Genomic DNA, 16,764 nt, shown 5'->3' with positions numbered 1-16,764 from the left:
ACATATACATTGTGGAATGATTACTAAGATCCACACAACTGACATAGTTAATGATATATAGTTAATGTAACCTATCACCTGACATAGTTAATGTAACCTTTTTTTTTTTTTGGTGAGAATGCTTCAGGTCTATTCTCAACAACTTTCAAGTACACAACACTGTACTATGAACTACAGTCATGCGAGTACATTAGAGTCTCCAAAGTTATTCTTCTTGTAACTGGAAATTTGTACCCTCCAACCTATCATGCCAACCTTTTGAGGTGATAACTGTCACATGGCTTAAGGCCTCTGGGAAGAAGACTAATGAATTAAGTATTTTAATGTTCCTGCTTTTTACCACCACAAAATAAAGGGATACATTAATCCTTTCTAAATTAAGATCTGTGCCCAATATGGTGATCCTTATAAAGTCAACCTATCAACTTTTCATGGCCAAAGACAAGTTTACTAACAAGTCCAAAGGAGCATGCAAGGACCGGGACCTAAGATTAATTATTACTCTCATTTACCACATTTTCTATCCTTTCATGGTGAACATATTTCCGTATTTTAATGTAAAATCTTACAGCTCCATATCTAGAATAGATATTATTAGATACAAATAATACATACATATCATACAACTCTTACTTACCCTGAACAATAAGCTAGCTACCTCTTATTATATGTTTCCAGCTTACTCTTTCAAATGAAAAAAATGGGTGGTGAATAAATATGGACTTTTGTGCTTCCTGACCAATTCACACCACAGCCTACTTCTACACTAGATGAAGACTAAAAATAATCCTGCACAGCCCTTCCTTCCACTCCATCATCTAGTTTTTATTAAACAACATATGTAAAATGTTCACACCAGATTTTTAAAAAAGCAGACACTGTGTTAAATACTGCATATCCCTCTCACTTGTCAAATTTTTACTTTTCAGAATTCTTAAATTGAAATACATGGGCATTGAGCCAAAAATATCCATCAAACAGCAGTTTTCCTGTACCTACAGATGGAACTGGAGGGTGGGCAGTCCTACTGCCACTGTCCCCACTGCCATCCTCCTCATGCTGCCCCAGTGCCCCACTTCCCTCCATGCCCACACTTCCTGCCAGACCCTGACAGCCAGATAAAGACTGATGACAAGGACGATTTGGCCATGTTCCCCAAGCTGCACCTTGATATGCTAAATTTGACATATATTCATTCGACTGACAAATTCTAAGGAGCATCCATTGCAGGCAAGATTTTGCCGATAATTAAAAAGACCCAGCCCACAGCTGGTACACTCTATAAGCTTACAATCTGGGTTGAACAGTAGGGCACATTCATAAGGAACTAACTGAAAGCCCTTGCCAAAACAGCCATTGAGAAGCCTACCACTGTTGAAGGACATGAGGAGTTATGTGCTGTGCACTGCTGTCCATCTGTTCCATGGACTTGGCCTTAGCATCCCATGCTACTATCTCCTCCCAGTCAAGGGCACAGTACCGTAAGTGGGTTCACTCAGGCAAAGAAGTCTAGAAAATGGCCTTCCTTATTTATTAAGACAAAGAGAGAGGTTAAAAAAAATGTAAGCTGAATAGCAATTTACAGAGTGGCTGCACCACCTAACTGCAGAAATTGGACGGGTAGTTGGAGGCTAGTAAAATGCCTTCTAGAGACAGAGCTTGCTACCTCTGAAGAGGAACAATATGTGAGGCCAATGAGACTGCCATCATCTCGGGTACTGTATTTGTTTGTGCCTTTTATCGCGGGTAGCTGGAGCATCTCAGAGTTCTCTTTTGACAGGGTACCAACCAGAACTTTCCCCATCCTGGGACTGTCGGGTTGAATGGCTTCTCTTTGCTAGCCTGCATTTACCACACTGCACAGGTGAGCTGCTAAAAACAACACAGATCTCCAACCTGAACATGTGATGATTCAGGATTGTTTTTAGGGTTTATTTTTTTAAGTACCAGAAAGAAGACAGGAAACATGATTTGAGCTTAGTAAATACTGTTTTATGTTCAGTAGCACTCTCTGTATTTATCAGAAAAGAGCTGGTTTATAGTTTTCCTCTTACATATACGACTTTAAAATTTTGAGTCCTTTTCAAGTTCTTTAGTAGCATATTTTTAGGGCTGGAACATAAGCCAACTTAAATTTTTCCACACGGATTCAATTTCTGCACACCACATAGATCAATGTTCTCCTTTCACTGTCTCCCCCTACTCTTGGCCTCGAGCCAATTCCTTAGCAGCGGCGACAGCGAAAGAAAGCTCGAGGAAGTTGTGATTCCACAGAGACAGAAGAAGAGGGGAGTTATCGATATTGAAAAAGTGCCTAAGTTTTTAAATTTCCAATTCTGACAGGACAAGGTATGAAATGTGGACTGCCTGTGACACCCTCGGTCTCCTTCGAGAGGAATTCTTGAGAAGGGGAGACAGGTTTGGAAGCTGCTCTTCTGAAACAGCATTCTAACCCTTCCCCAGGACCCGGCTGCCTGCGCAAACAGCTGACCGCCGTGCTGACCCGACAGCCATGGAGGTCAAGCTCTACCACCTTTCTAATGAAGACTGGCAAGAAGGTGTGACAGATGGAAGATAAAGGGTTGGGAGAAACAAGAGAAACTACGTAGAAAGGTAAGGAGAATTCCATTGCAGAGCAGGAACAAAACTTTCCTGAACACATGGCCACCTTCTAAGATTATTATAAAAGTGATCCTGGGCTTTTGCGTCAACCAGCGAGCTTCAGGGTAGATCATCCTGCTTGGACCTCGTCCGCTGGGCGTTCTGCACCTGGCTCCCTCCTCTACACACCCGCCCAAGCTCGCTGGTACCTCAGGAACCCTCTCTGTTTTTTACCCCCTACCTCTTCTTTTCTAGATTGCCCTATCCCCTTACTGTTCAATGCTCAGGCTTTAAGTGTCTGTGATTATGGCTATCCTTATAAGAAATATCCTTCATTAACTCTGACTTCTAAGGTCTTTTAAACACATCTTAATAATTTATTGGATAATTTTTGTTTCAAGTTCCCTTTCTACCTCTAGTCAGCTTTCAAAAATGAAAATCTTCTTTCCTAAACTGCCTATTTATCATCAGCCTTAGGTTTTTCCTTCTAAAGAATACTAGGTCCTTCTGTCCCTTTTCCGGTTCGTTAAGGTGGGTTTGTACAGATTCACATAAAAGAGAAAGTACAACACTCACCACATTAATAGGTGGTCTTTTGAAGTAAAATGGTAGTTTCTCTGTTACAGTTATGCAGACTAAATCCACATCTAAATGTGTACAAGCGACCTGTCAAGAAAAAAACAAAAACAAAAACAACAGGTAAAGACGAAAGAAAGAAATGGCACACATTAAGAATGGGAGACATAGTCAAATCTGATTTAAGGAAATATAAATTATATATGGTTCAGTCCACAGGCATCATAATAGTGTTGAAATGTATCTGTCAATGAGTAGCCACTCCTTCACATTCGGTTTGAGTGGTTTAACTGTAACCGAACTGGAGCACAGTGGTATGTCCACGGATCATCTCACCAGACAGAGCTTGGAGACTCTCTAACTCATGGTTGCTACAGAAGGGTGGGATGCTAAGAGAGGCTCAGTTTCTGGAAGGCTACATCAGATTGTTCCAGAAAGTGGTAACTAACTGTTCCGAAATCCAGGAAGAAAAACAAGCCAAAGGAATATGAGCATGGTCCATTTATTCCACAGATTATCTATTTTTCTGCCAGGAACTATCCTAGAACTGTGGCTTCTATCAGACTACTGAGGGGCTAGGATACTAGCATGGCCCTGCTGATGGCATTTTGTTCCAACTAGAAGAGAAATAGTCCACGTAATGGGTGTAATGCATAAGCTGTCTCCATAGAGGGGAAAGATGATAAGCAGCAGGGGGAGGAGGAGGAGATGGAGAAGGAGGGTGGTGGTGGTCAAAGCACAGTTGTTTCAAATCAAATGACGCTGAATGTATTTTTCAACTTCTAAGTTCCCTTTCCTTTGTTCCAATTTTTGTTCTTGCTTATTGATCAGTACTTTGCATTTACCTCCAAAAGAGGTTTGAAATAGCTTTCAAAAAAACGAAACAAAAACATACAAAAGAAAATAGATAAGGAAAACAGAATGAAAAGAAAATCAGAGGAGCAAAATGAAGCTGGGAAAAAATTACGAGCATAAGAGTATATGCCAAAACCACAGCTAGAAGATGCATATCTGGCTCTGATTTGGCCTTTACTTGATTTACAGTGACAGAAAGAATTGTCTGTTTTGTAGTGTACTGAAAACAAGCCTTACTGACAATGCTGGTGTAGACAGGCTTGATGAACAAATTCAAAATGCGAGGTTGGCTATGCTGGCAAACTAACACCAGAGCTCTGGCCAGAGGGGAAGGGCAGAGTAAGGAAGAGGGGTAAAGAGCAGGTCATAATATCCCCCATATGATCAGCTTGGACTTTTAGCAGTGACAGGAATGTCACATCTTGCCTCTCTTCTTCAGAATTCCCACTTTGGTCATCCCTACCCCCACTCCAGGGCTTTAGGAAGAAGCAAGCAATGATAGAGGCTGCCTGGCTTTAGACGGTCATAGTAACTTAGTAAGCCTGGGAAGTAACACTGTTTTGGCAGAAACACTTGGCTCATAAACAATCTGCCCCATCCCAACTGCTACAGCTGTCCACCTCATAAAAGACTCACTGAGAATTTGATAAGAATGGATGAAAAGCTCTGAATAGAAGATATAACAAATTCAGCTTCTGGTCACCATTTTTAAGCTATCAGAATAGCAAAGATCCACAAGTTTAGTAATCCACTGCTAACAAGAGAATAAATAAACAAGCACTCACAGGGTCTTTGAATCAGTACAGGACCTTGAAAAGGATTTTAAAACAGGTGTCAAAATTTTAAACACACACACCAGCAATTCACCTGTAGGAATGCATCCTGTAGAGAGCCTGTGGAAATATATTCTACAGCCTTATACCCAACAAATGCTCAAGAATATTAGTGCGAGGAGAGTCATAGCAATAGCAATCACCAAAGACTAGACACAATTTGATATTCCTTTATTTTACTTCAATAAAATACAGTCCCTTTATGCAACCGAGTATGAAGACTCCAAGGGAATGAAGTACATCTGTGATTGATATTATGGAACCATATATACTGTTAGGTGAAAAAAAAAAAGCATGGTGTTAGAAAGGACGGAAGGGTGGAAGGAGGAAGAGGGGAATTAAGGAAGGAAGGAGTACGTATGTAATTACTGCTGAGAAGATACACAAACACTGTTAGTAGTGGTTGCCTAAGGAGAAAAGGGAGCGTTTCAGCTGGGAAGAAAAGTGTCCATTTCGATACATGGCCTTTTGTCCTATTTGAACTTATCATTGTTTTTCATCTAAAAAAAAGCGGATTCATTCTTTTAAAAGCCCATCAAGGATTCTTCCTCAGAATAAGGCTAAATTAGGTTCTTTTTGAACAGATCTATTGCTCATTTTCCTCCTCTTACATAATGGCAGCTAATTAAAAACAATCCCTTGTGTTGGTGTAAGTACATATATTCTAATAAACGTTCATTTACAAAGGACAGCTCCACTTGGCTCCCTCTGACACCTCAAACTTAAAATGTTTCAAACTGAATTCTTTTGTTATTTAACTTTCTATTAATCCAAGTGTTTAACTGATACACTCAGGACATTATAAAATAACAGCTCATTTTACATTATAATGATATACTTCCAAAATCACTAAAACAGATTATGTTCAAATACTATTTGCAGTTGAGAACCTGATTATAGTGGTTTTGCCAAGTTGCGTATCAAGCCATCTCGGCTCTTTTCACCTTTCAGGGAATCCTATGAGGATTTAAGGAAGGCAGAGTTTCCAAACTGCACATACCCACAAATACATTTACTTTTGATTCAACAGAACTGGGAGAATGGGAGGGTAGGGGTTCAGTCTCCCACAAATCCCCTACATGGGTGTCAGGTTAATACATGTTGGTACTTTATGAGAAATAAGATGTAAGGGAGAGCCAGACTTACCCAGAGAAAAGCGAGACGTCCAGCAAGGGTGACTCTCAGTCTCAAGTGTGTGTATATAAACTCCTCTGAAGAATTTAACTAAACTGGAAATTAGCAGGTCTTACTCCCAGTAATAAACTCAGTAATAAGTAGGGCGTAATAACCTGCCTTTTAACAAACAGCCCTGTCAGTTCTGAAGCTGGTGGAGCCAGCTTGAGGAGCACTGCCTGGCAGGTACTCCCTCTCCTGAGGAGCCTCCGGTGTTGCACACATGGTCTCCGACAACACTCTTTGAAGGCTACCGCATGGATTTCGGAAGGAAAAAAAGACCTTCTATTTCCCTTTATTTTTTAATTCATTCTCTTAAAACTTGTTTTGTGTGCATGTATTGTTTAAAAAATCACACTGATATAATGAAACATACACATAATTTATAAGAAAATAAACAAGGTACTGGGGATGAAGACTCTTTTTTTTTTTTTTTTTTAAATTGATGGAGTACAAAATCAAAGTACTTACTTCAAAGCGCACTGTACTAAATAACTTGAATTTTCCTCATCCTGTTCAGTTGCTTTAAATCCTAAATGGAAGTAACTCAGAAGTTCCCGAAGCTTCTATGTAATGCCGCCTACCAAATTCTGTGGTCATGGACTCCCCTTACAGTCTTTCACTTCTGCCTTAGCCCCTAGGGTAACCCTGGAGAGGGAGGATTTATCCATGAGATATCTTCCAGATACTCCGAATGGAAAATCATGTTATTTCCCACGGAAACAATGCTATTTAAGGTGGTTAGATTTTAAACTACTACGTGTTAACACATGTGTGTGTGTGTATTTGTTTTTGTGACTCATTTTAGAGACCTTAGTTTTAGAATATCACATCTACAGGGATGCTTGCTTAAATTCTAGATAATCTACTTAAAAACCAAACAAATAAAATCACTTAGAGAATACAACCTGCTAAGCAACACATTGCTTGCATCTGACCCAGTTCCAAACCATGATATACTTGTAAAACCTTTAGGATTAAAAGAAAAATGTCTCTTAAAATTGATTTTCTATAGAAAACAGGGAGAATGCTAACTTTAACTGCTCCTTAATGAACGGGGAAGATGTGAACAGATAAAAGGAAGATGTTCCAATTTTAGAATCTGTTTTCATGTAACTTTTCATGTAACTCTCTGCATAGTCTGTTCCAAACAAATACCTTGTATGTTACTTATAGCTTTATTCTATCTTCAGGGGTATTTCTGACAGTTCTACCCACCATACAAAGCATGTGCTCATGCTTTTGAATTCACACAATCGGAGAAAAACAAGTACAGCTGACTCATTAGCAACCTAGGATTGAGGGGTGCCATCCCCTCAGAAAATCTACGTATAACTTCTGATTCCCACCCAAATTTAACTTCTGTTGACCAGAAGCCTTACTGAAAACATAAATAGCTAATGCACACATTTGTATATTATATACTGTGTTCTTACAACAAAGTAAGCTAGAATAAATATTACTAAGAAAAACATTAGGAAAATACATTTATAGTACTGCATTTATTGAAAAAAATCTGCACAAAAGTGGACCCGTGCAGTTCAAGCCCATGCTGTTCAAGGGTCAACTGTAATAAGATAAAATTGCTAAATGAAATTTTAATGTGTTCTAAAACCCAAAAGTCCTGGCTCTGTTATATACTATCCAAGATTTAAAGCAAATCATTTAGCCTAAGTCTCAACTTTCTCTTCTAAAAAATGAGGATAATAAAGTATATATGTTCTATTTATTCCCAGGATTATTGTGTTAAAGAAATAAATATGCAGAAGTTTCTGGGAAGATATTTAAACATATGCTTCTCCACCATGTTATATAACTATCAAAAATATAAATTATGTGCACTTCAGAATCAATTAAAAAAATAAATGGGCAACAAAAAATTAGGTACACTGCCAACTTTCAGTCTAGAGTTGCTATTACTTAGTCAGAAAACTAAGCTGCTATTCAATGAACTTGGATATGCTCATATTCCTCCTTGGGGTTTCAATACTGAATGAGAATCTCCTATGGGACTTGGAAAAAACAAAACAAAACAAAAAAAAACAAAAAACCCCAGATATTCTAACCCCAAACCTAATGGATCTGAATCTCCAGTGGGGGAATCTGAAAGTGCCTGGTTTTCACTAGTTCCACAGGGGCTTCTGATAAATAAGAACCACTTGATCCCACTCACCTTTTTCTGAAACAAAATTCTTGATAATTACTATAGTTGAGCATTTTATAAAGGGCATCACCAAAGTAAAAAAAAAAAACAAAACAAAACACAATTTTTGCTATTTCCTTGAAGTAATATAAACAATTAAGAATTGATATTTGCCCTAAAAACTAAATTTAATCACACATCAGCCTCCTTAGTTAACAGCTCCCTCTACTGGATAAACCAAAGGAAAATCATCCTATAATTCTAGAACACATTTTGCTTAAAAAGGAGTGCTGTGAAATGTGTAAGCCTGATGATTGTGAATCGTCCTGTACCCCTGCGGCAAATGATACAATGTATGTTAATAAAAATAATAAAGTAAAAAGAAATGAACTGGCTGTGGGGCATCTGGGTGGCTCAGTGGGTTAAGCCTCTGCCTTCGGCTCAGGTCATGGTTCCAGGGTCCTGGAATCGAGCCCTGCATCAGGCCTTCTGCTCAGCGGGGAGCCTGCTTCCCCCTCTCTCTCTGCCTCTCTGCCTACTTGTGATCTCTGCCTGTCAAATAAATAAATAAAAACTTAAAAAAAAAATGAACAGGCTGTAAAATTAAAACATCAAAGATCAGTACATTTTTTTTTTTCCTGCAGTATCCTTTTGGGGAGTATAGTTTTGGTAGTTGGCTATTTTCTTCAATCTAGATAAAAGAACTTCCTAAAAGTAGCTATGCCTATTTTACACAGTAAAACATTCCTGAAAAACTATTACAGCTGATTTTTGTTCTTTCCTATAATCATTTAAAATGTGCAGAGTGAAAAAAACAAAATACCCAGTGTGCTCTGTTTCAACTTGACAAAATGACCATGCATGCTCAACAATGTTGCCTCTTGAAAAGTCACAGAAATGGCAATTTTAAAAATACAAAAGGAATTAAATTCATAAAGGCACAAAGAACACAAAGGGCAATAGAATCAGCAGATGGCTGATTCTGAAGAACTTCTCTAAGACTAAAGGCCGACATGATCTTGCTAGCATATGGACCACACCTCAGAGCATGCAAAGGAGAAAGCCAAACCAGAGAGGAGATCTCTTATGCCACAGCAGAACTCTGCTCCTTTCTTCCCTCATGGGTAGCAATGCATGGTACAAAGGGCAGAAACTGAGGTGATTTCAGAGCTTTGAATGAGACAGAACAACATTCACCTAAGAGACATTTCAGATGAATGAATGAATAAGTGAATGAAGCAGAGATAAACAGAAAAAACCTTGAGACTTTCAATTTGAGCCCAGCAAATATCCAGCAAGATGAACAAAACAACACATGCCACCTAAGCACCCCCTTGTGAAATTTCAGAATCCCAGGCATACATGAAAAATCTCAGAAGTTTCCAGATGGAGTGAAACAGATCACCTGCAAAAGCAGAACATCAGACTTCTTACATAAAATAATAAATACTATGTTCTTTCACTATTTATTACTTACATACTCACATGAAAAAGTTTTTCTGTCTTTGGAAAAACTGCAACAATATCATACAGCCGGACCCTTGAAGATGTTGCTCTCTAGCAGTACAAAAAGAATGTTATTGTATAATAATCAAGAATGTACACATGGAATTCTGACTTGTAGTCTAGCTACGTTTATTTTAATCACGTAGTATTTCTTACATGCCATTTCTGCTTTGCTTTGTATACGAGGTTTTAGACCCCACCCATCACCCTCCTTCCCACATTGTAACCCTTTAACTGCATACCAAATTGTGCTTATGATATAAAAATCAAACTGGATAGCTGGTGCTCTTACACATGAGTGGAGAAGGTTACCAGATATTTCTGAGCACCTACTGTGTGCAGGGCACTGGGGATATGAACTCATTCAAGGCATGTCTGGGCTCTCAGTGGAACTTACCATTTTTTTATGAGACAAGAAATACACACACTAAACATGATACAATTAGGCTCACAATAAGAATACTGTTAAATATAAATTAAAATGCTAGATGTGCAAGAAAACAGGAGTAGTAGAGGGATAGATCAGTTAAACAGTTATTGCTTAAAAATGAAAATCTCAAACTTAACACCATATGTGTATGTCTATGAAGAGGTTGGAAAACTATGCAGCTGAGCCCTGAACATGGGTTCACACTACACAGGTCCACCCATACATTCTTTTTTTTTTTTTTTAATAAATCTAGTACAGTACTGTAAATGTTATTACTGTTACTATAATGTTGCTGTTATGTTATTAGTAAGGCTTCTGGTTGGCAGTAGGATGCCATTAGTTGTGAAGTTCTGGGGGAGTCAAAATTTATACATGTATATTTAACTATGTGGGGTAGGAGTAATGGGGGTCTGTGCCCTCATCCTTGGCATTGTTCAAGGCTCAACTGTATGTTCAAATATGGTTTCTGAATGACAGGATAATATGTGATATTTCTTCTTTGCCTGTTTGTACCTTTAAAGCTTTTACCTCTGATTTTGTAGAAAGAAAAGGCATTCTAAAAATCAGAGCAGGAAAGGGGAGGGGTGAAGAGAAGCAGAAGTAGGCACGAAGGGCTGCTGGGCAGACATGCTGACACAGGGCAGACCCCACGTCTTAGAAAAGTTAGGACCTAGGATTCTGTGCCCTCTGCTTGCCCACTCCCAATTGAAAAGGAACAAAGAGGGGTTACCAGGATGCTCATGATAACAAGAGAGAATGAACATCTTTGTGATCCATCAAGTCAGCTCCCTTTAGGTCTACTTGGGCCCAGAGAATCAGAACTTGGCTTTCTACTTTTGTTTTTAAGCAATGTTAATCATTATAAAAGAGGCCAGCCCTTCCTTGATGACTCTTGTTCTATGGCAGAGGAGTCCACTCCAGCTCAAGATAAAACTGCTCACATTTTCAGGATCTCTTTCTCTCTCCTTCATTAGATCCTTCCCATCAGCAGGCATACTCCTCTCTCCCAGCTACCTAAAACCCAGAGATAGCAGGTTCTTGTCTGCCAACCTCCCTGTGCCTTCTGTTCCCCTATGGAGTCAACTTTGCAAGCGAAGTCAGCATCACACACTGTCTGCATTTCCTCCCGTCTCTATCACTTCCATGGAGGTGGTTTTTTGCTAAGGCAACCAATGACTTCTTGTCAATATTCCAAGACATGTCTGAGCCCCTCTCCTGCTGGACTATTCGGGCTTGAAGATGCTGCTGACCTTTCCTCACATTTCCCTTCTCACTTTGCCCATTGTCTTCATATTTCTCACAGTCCCGCCTCCGTCTCCAGTTCTAGCTCCCCTTCTCTACTCCACCATTAAATGCTGAAGTTCCTCAGGACTCTGTCCGAGAACTTCTTCTCAGGTCCACACGTGAACCAGGGATTCTCATCCATTTCCATGACTTCATTTACTCTCTACAGAGCGACCGCTTCCAAATCAGTATCTTTAATCAGATCCCTCTTCTGAGGGTCACGTCCCTTTTCCCAACTACCCATTTTACAAACGCCACTGGAATCCTTACAATAACCCATCATGTCCCTAACACAATGCCTTCAAATCTGCTTCTGTTTTTATGTCCTTTCTCAGGAAAAGGTACCACCATCTACTAGCAGGCTGATCAGGCAGTGCTGGGAGCCACCACATTACACCCAATCAACCATGGAATCCTGTCAATCCTCAGCCCCTGCTAAGCCTCTTAAATCCCCTCAACCCCTCTGATCCAGTCTCTATAATGGAAACATCATAATTTCACTCCCTCATTTAAAACTTTCAAGGGCTTCCAACTGCTTACTCAGACTAGCTCCCTAACCTCATCCCAGGTTAGCCAGCTCACAAGGGTGAGCCCTACTGGTGTTGTTTCATTTCCTAGAAAACGCCATGTTTTCTTGGGGCCCAGAACCTGTGCCTAATCCATCCTGTCTGTGGGAACACTCTCTCATGTGCGCAGCACCTACATAACACTTACTGATTCTTCTGGTCCCAGGTGGAACATCACCTTCCTCGGAGTATCTTTTATTTACTACCTCCAACTCTTCAAATATTCCTCACATTCTCAATTATCTGTTTGGTGCTTGTCTTGTCAATTAAACTATAACCTTCCTAAGTTCAACAATCCTGTCTGTCTTATTCACAGCAATATCTCTGGCACCCACTGTACGTCTGGTTCATGTGAGTTCAATGAAGAACAGTTGTCAAAGGATTTGTTAACTGTGGTACCCCTCTATCTGTGACAAGAGTAGAAGAGACTGTTATGTTATATGAATTCTGAGGATAAGGAGAGTAGGCAGGTATCCTAACTGGGGGCAGGGGATTCAGGGATTCAGAAGGTGGTGAGGTTCAGGCTGCCTCGGTGGCTCAGTGGGTTAAACATCTGCCTTCAGCTCAAGTCATGATCCCAGGGTCCTGGGATCGACCCCCATATTGGGCTTCCTGCTCTGTGGGGAGCCTGCTTCTCCATCTCCCTCTGCCTGCTGCTCCCCATGCTTGTGTTCCCTCTGTCAAGTAAATAAATAAAACCTTAAAAAAAAAAAAAGAGTAGGAAGTGAGGTTCAACATGAACCAGTACAACTTAAAAGGCCAAAAAGAAGAAAAATTAACTTACCAAAACATTACAGTGAGATGGATCTGAAACGATAATCGTCAATCTAGTTAAAACTTTGATCGGTCTTGATTTTCCCTATAATCAAAAACACTCTATCAAAAAAAGTTCAAATGCCAATGAGTGACTTTCCTCTTTACCAGTGGGAAGTGGTCATTAAAAGATACCAGCAATAAAAGATAGTGACGATCAGTAAAAGCTAGTCTTCAATACCAAGGAATTTATAATATAATTAGTAAAATAAAGATGTACATGTGTTAAACTACATAAAGAGATTAAAGGTTATAGGACTTCAGGAAAAAAGATAATCAAAGAAGTACTGAATTCATAGTAAGTGAATACTTCAGGGAAGAGCTGAGTTTTGTGGAAAAGTAAGACTGGCAGAGGAAGGAACAGTGCCCGTTAGAAAGCCCTACATAAAATTGGGCATATTTGAATAGTATTATAGTTCTTAAACAACAGAAGACCCACCTGTACAATTGGCAAAGTTGTAAAGAGTTCAGAAACAGCTACTGGTTTTTCAATTTCCTATAAAAAACAAAAAACAGTCACCCTAGATCATACATGTTAAAGGAATGAAGCATAATGGAAAACTTATAGGGGATTTTCAGAAAAGTTAATTTCTGGTGTAGAGAAACACTTAAGTTTAAAAAAAAAGTAAAAGGAAGAAAGCTGGAAATCAGAGAAGTGGTTGAAACATCAATGGAGAGGAGAGATGAAAAATAGTTTTTAGACTGAAAAAATCTAAAAGGTACAGTTGTTGGGCCTGACGAGAAATATACGCATTTACATGCACGTGTAAGAGGGGAATTAATAATGAGTCCATGTCAGTAAAATAAAAAGGAGTAATACTGGGATTACAATTCAGTCAATGACAACGTACTTTTAAAAATTACTTAAAGTTGTTTAATTAACATCACCTCAACTTTAAGAATCTTTCTACCATGCCCTAATACTTCACAAAAGCTTTGCACTGACTCAACTGTTAACATAAGATAGTACACAAGAGGGCGCCTGGGTGGCTCAGTGGTTAAGCCGCTGCCTTCGGCTCAGGTCATGATCTCAGGGTCCTGGGATCGAGTCCCGCATCGGGCTCTCTGCTCAGCAGGGAGCCTGCTTCCTCCTCTCTCTCTCTCTCTGCCTGCCTCTCTGCCTACTTGTGATTTCTCTCTGTCAAATAAATAAATAAAATCTTTAAAAAAAAAAAAAAAAAAAAAAAAAAAAAAAGATAGTACACAAGAGGGTGCATTTAAGAAATATGCTCATCTGTAGCTTCCATATTACCAATATAAACAAAGACAATTGTAAATGCTGGTTATTAACTTCAGAAATTGTTTTTTTACCTGTTTCTTTTCCTTGAATTCAACAACATGATTGATGGCAACAACTGAATAGCCAACTGAAAAGAAAAATCGAACATTCTTGTTAAATGGGACAACCTTTTCCCTGTATGCACAGGCTAGACTCAATTCATGTCAAGATTAGGGGTCAGTAGGAACAGTGGTTGTGGATATGGGCTCTGGTGTCAGACCACCTGCCTTCAAATCTATGGGTTACCACTTACAAGTTACTTAACTTCAAGCTTCAGGTCTTCAACTATCAAATGGTGTTAACAGAACTTAACCTCACACAACTGTCATGAGAAAACAAGATAATAAGCACAGGATGATTGAGAGCAGTGTGTGGCACAGAGACAGGGCTCTGTTTGACTTCTGTGATGTATTATTAGCACGATTTTTTTTTCTCGCTCATTTCTTTTGCTTTTGACCCTCTCTACTTCCCTCAGAGGCCCTTTTCCTAGGAAAAAATGGAGTAATCACTCCTTCACACCACTGCTCACCTCCTCTTTCCAGCTGCCCACCATCAGTAGATTGGGAACTCTCTGAAGGCCAGGGCCCTGCTGTATCAGCTCAACACAGCATTTTTCTGGACATTCGGACTACTGAAAATATGTCTGGATCATGACTCCTATTTTTAAGTTACTTAAATACCAATGAGGACGACAGGATACTAGTATTAAGAGATCATGCATATTAATACCAGAAGAATGGCTCTCTCTCTCTCTCTCTCTCATCTGTTTGATTTCCTTCTTTCCTTCCTCTCCCTTAAATTGTTAATGAGCATCCATTATTCGACAGGCTCCAGAGAAACTTCCTCATTTTTAAACTTCTCTATCCTCGCACTTTACAGTGGAGTGTTGAGAAGACAACACTCATGATTAACTACAACCATTAAAAAGGATCTCTCAGGGCTTTGGCTTCCCTTGGATTCAAATATGCCTAACATTCTTGCATTCTGGCCATGCTGCCCCCCTCCCACCCGCATAGTACTTCTTCCCTCCTCCCCCTACCTCCTCTTCTTCTTAATACTGTTCCCACAATGTCACCCTCACGTCCCTCCCCCCTTTTCTTTGAATTTCCACAGCTTTATCCGCCTGTGCTCAATTCCCCGAAATGCTCTGATAGTGCCGTGAGGCGGAAAGGGGTGATACCAAAAGCAGTGGAGTAGGTGACTTGTACACTCGGAAGCCCAGGCTTCTGCCATCCCTCAGCTGTGGGGTTCTATGCACGTCTCCCATCTTCCCAGAGCCTCAGTTTTTTCAACTGGCAGGCAACAAGGAGCTGGACCGGGTAATAACTCCCAGGTGCCTTCGAGTTTCCCGCGCCCGGGATCAGAGCAACACCGCGGCGGCATCAGCTACCAGGGACATCCCAGAGATCTCAGGAGACCTGGACGAGGACAGGCCCTCGAGTCCCTCTTGAACTTGGCCCGATGGTCTGGGAAACAGCGAGAGTGGGCAGGCACCGCGGCCCGCAAAGCCGGGGAGACTCACGGTGAGCGGCGTTCTCCACCAGCCCGCGAAGCGCCTTCAGGTCGGAACCCGCTCGCAGGTCCAAATCTGCGAACACCGCCATGCTGAAATCACGTGACCGCCGCGCGTCCGTCTGCGCAGCCGCAAGGCTCGCCCCCTCTGGCATGCTGGGAATTGTAGTTTACCTGCGCCGCCCGCCCCTCTCTCCACTTAGATAAGTATTCGCTTTAAAGTTCGAAGGCACTTGCCTCGCCTAGAGTAGCAGCAAAAGTTAGTGTGTTGAAATCCACGGCCTCACTTCAGTCCTTCGTTGCCGCCTTCTGAATGAGAATGTTTGGTTTCCCTCGGAGGCGTTCTCATCTCCCACCATTCGTCCAGAAAATACTGTGGAAAGTGATTCTTTCGCGAACCGGACACTTCCTTTTGAAACAGTCGTAAGAAACCCTTTTCCCTCCGCCTTCTGAAGTACATTCTGTTCTTTGAAACGGGCTGATCCGGAAGACGGAGAACTGAGCAGAAGGTCTAGGGTCTCTCGGTCCAGTCAGAACGGGCGGTCCCCGGCGCGCGGCTCCGTCTTGCGGTCCCCGTCTGCGGCCACGAGATGGCAGGGCTCTCTCTCGGTCGAGCGGGGAGCCCAGGACTGGGTTAGCCAGACAGGTTCGACAGGGGAGATGCAAAATTGAAATCTGTCCGTTTTCCCGCTGAGAAGTGAACAAAGTGGCACATATCCCACACACATTGGATGTTTCCACATTTTTGGACTTCATTTAAATGAGCTCTCGAAGATTGATAAATTATCCGACAACGTAAAATTGTGGAACTACAGGGCGCCTGGGTGGCTCAGTGGGTTAAGCCGCTGCCTTCGGCTCAGGTCATGATCTCAGGGTCCTGGGATCGAGTCCCGCATAGGGCTCTCTGCTCGGCAGGGAGTCTGCTTCCTCCTCTCTCTCTCTCTGCCTGCCTCTCTGCCTACTTGTGATCTTTCTCTGTCAAATAAATAAATAAAATCTTTAAAAAAAAAAAAAAAAATTGTGGAACTACAGTTTACATCGGGGCTTCTCAAACTGGACCGGGAGTCTCACCTCTACCCCATCCTCCGGTCCCCTCCCCCGCCTCCAGTTCTTCGGAGACGCCGTAGGTGGTCCGGTGTGCGTTACGGGTGAGCAGGGGCTCTGGCCGCATAAAACTGGTTTGACAACAACCG

The 16,764-nt window shown here is 41.0% G+C and overlaps 1 protein-coding gene across 5 annotated transcripts in view; it reads right to left on the bottom strand.

Annotated features, from left to right (window-relative positions):
* Positions 1–15,711, bottom strand: part of RPP30 (ribonuclease P/MRP subunit p30) — a 30,780-nt gene extending 15,069 nt beyond the window's left edge. Inside the window, exons 1-6 of one of the 5 annotated variants that reach the window (XM_059398118.1) lie at positions 15,582–15,706; positions 14,092–14,147; positions 13,220–13,276; positions 12,752–12,826; positions 9,667–9,738; positions 3,178–3,267 (exon numbers count right to left, since the gene is read on the bottom strand). In XM_059398118.1, the coding sequence (XP_059254101.1) occupies positions 3,178–3,267; positions 9,667–9,738; positions 12,752–12,826; positions 13,220–13,276; positions 14,092–14,147; positions 15,582–15,663 (432 nt within the window). In that variant the 5' untranslated portion in view covers positions 15,664–15,706. Of the gene's footprint in view, positions 1–3,177; positions 3,268–9,666; positions 9,739–12,751; positions 12,827–13,219; positions 13,277–14,091; positions 14,148–15,581 lie in introns of all 5 variants that reach the window. The other 4 variants (XM_059398120.1, XM_059398119.1, XM_059398121.1 and 1 more) reach the window with 4 other exon arrangements.
* Positions 15,712–16,764: the final 1,053 nt, after the last annotated feature.

The sequence above is a fragment of the Mustela nigripes genome, chromosome 4 (genome assembly GCF_022355385.1).
Source record: "Mustela nigripes isolate SB6536 chromosome 4, MUSNIG.SB6536, whole genome shotgun sequence".
In the NCBI taxonomy this organism is placed as follows: domain Eukaryota; kingdom Metazoa; phylum Chordata; class Mammalia; order Carnivora; family Mustelidae; genus Mustela; species Mustela nigripes.
Note: the sequence above shows the minus strand (reverse complement) of the source record. Positions and strands in the feature narration are given on the sequence as shown.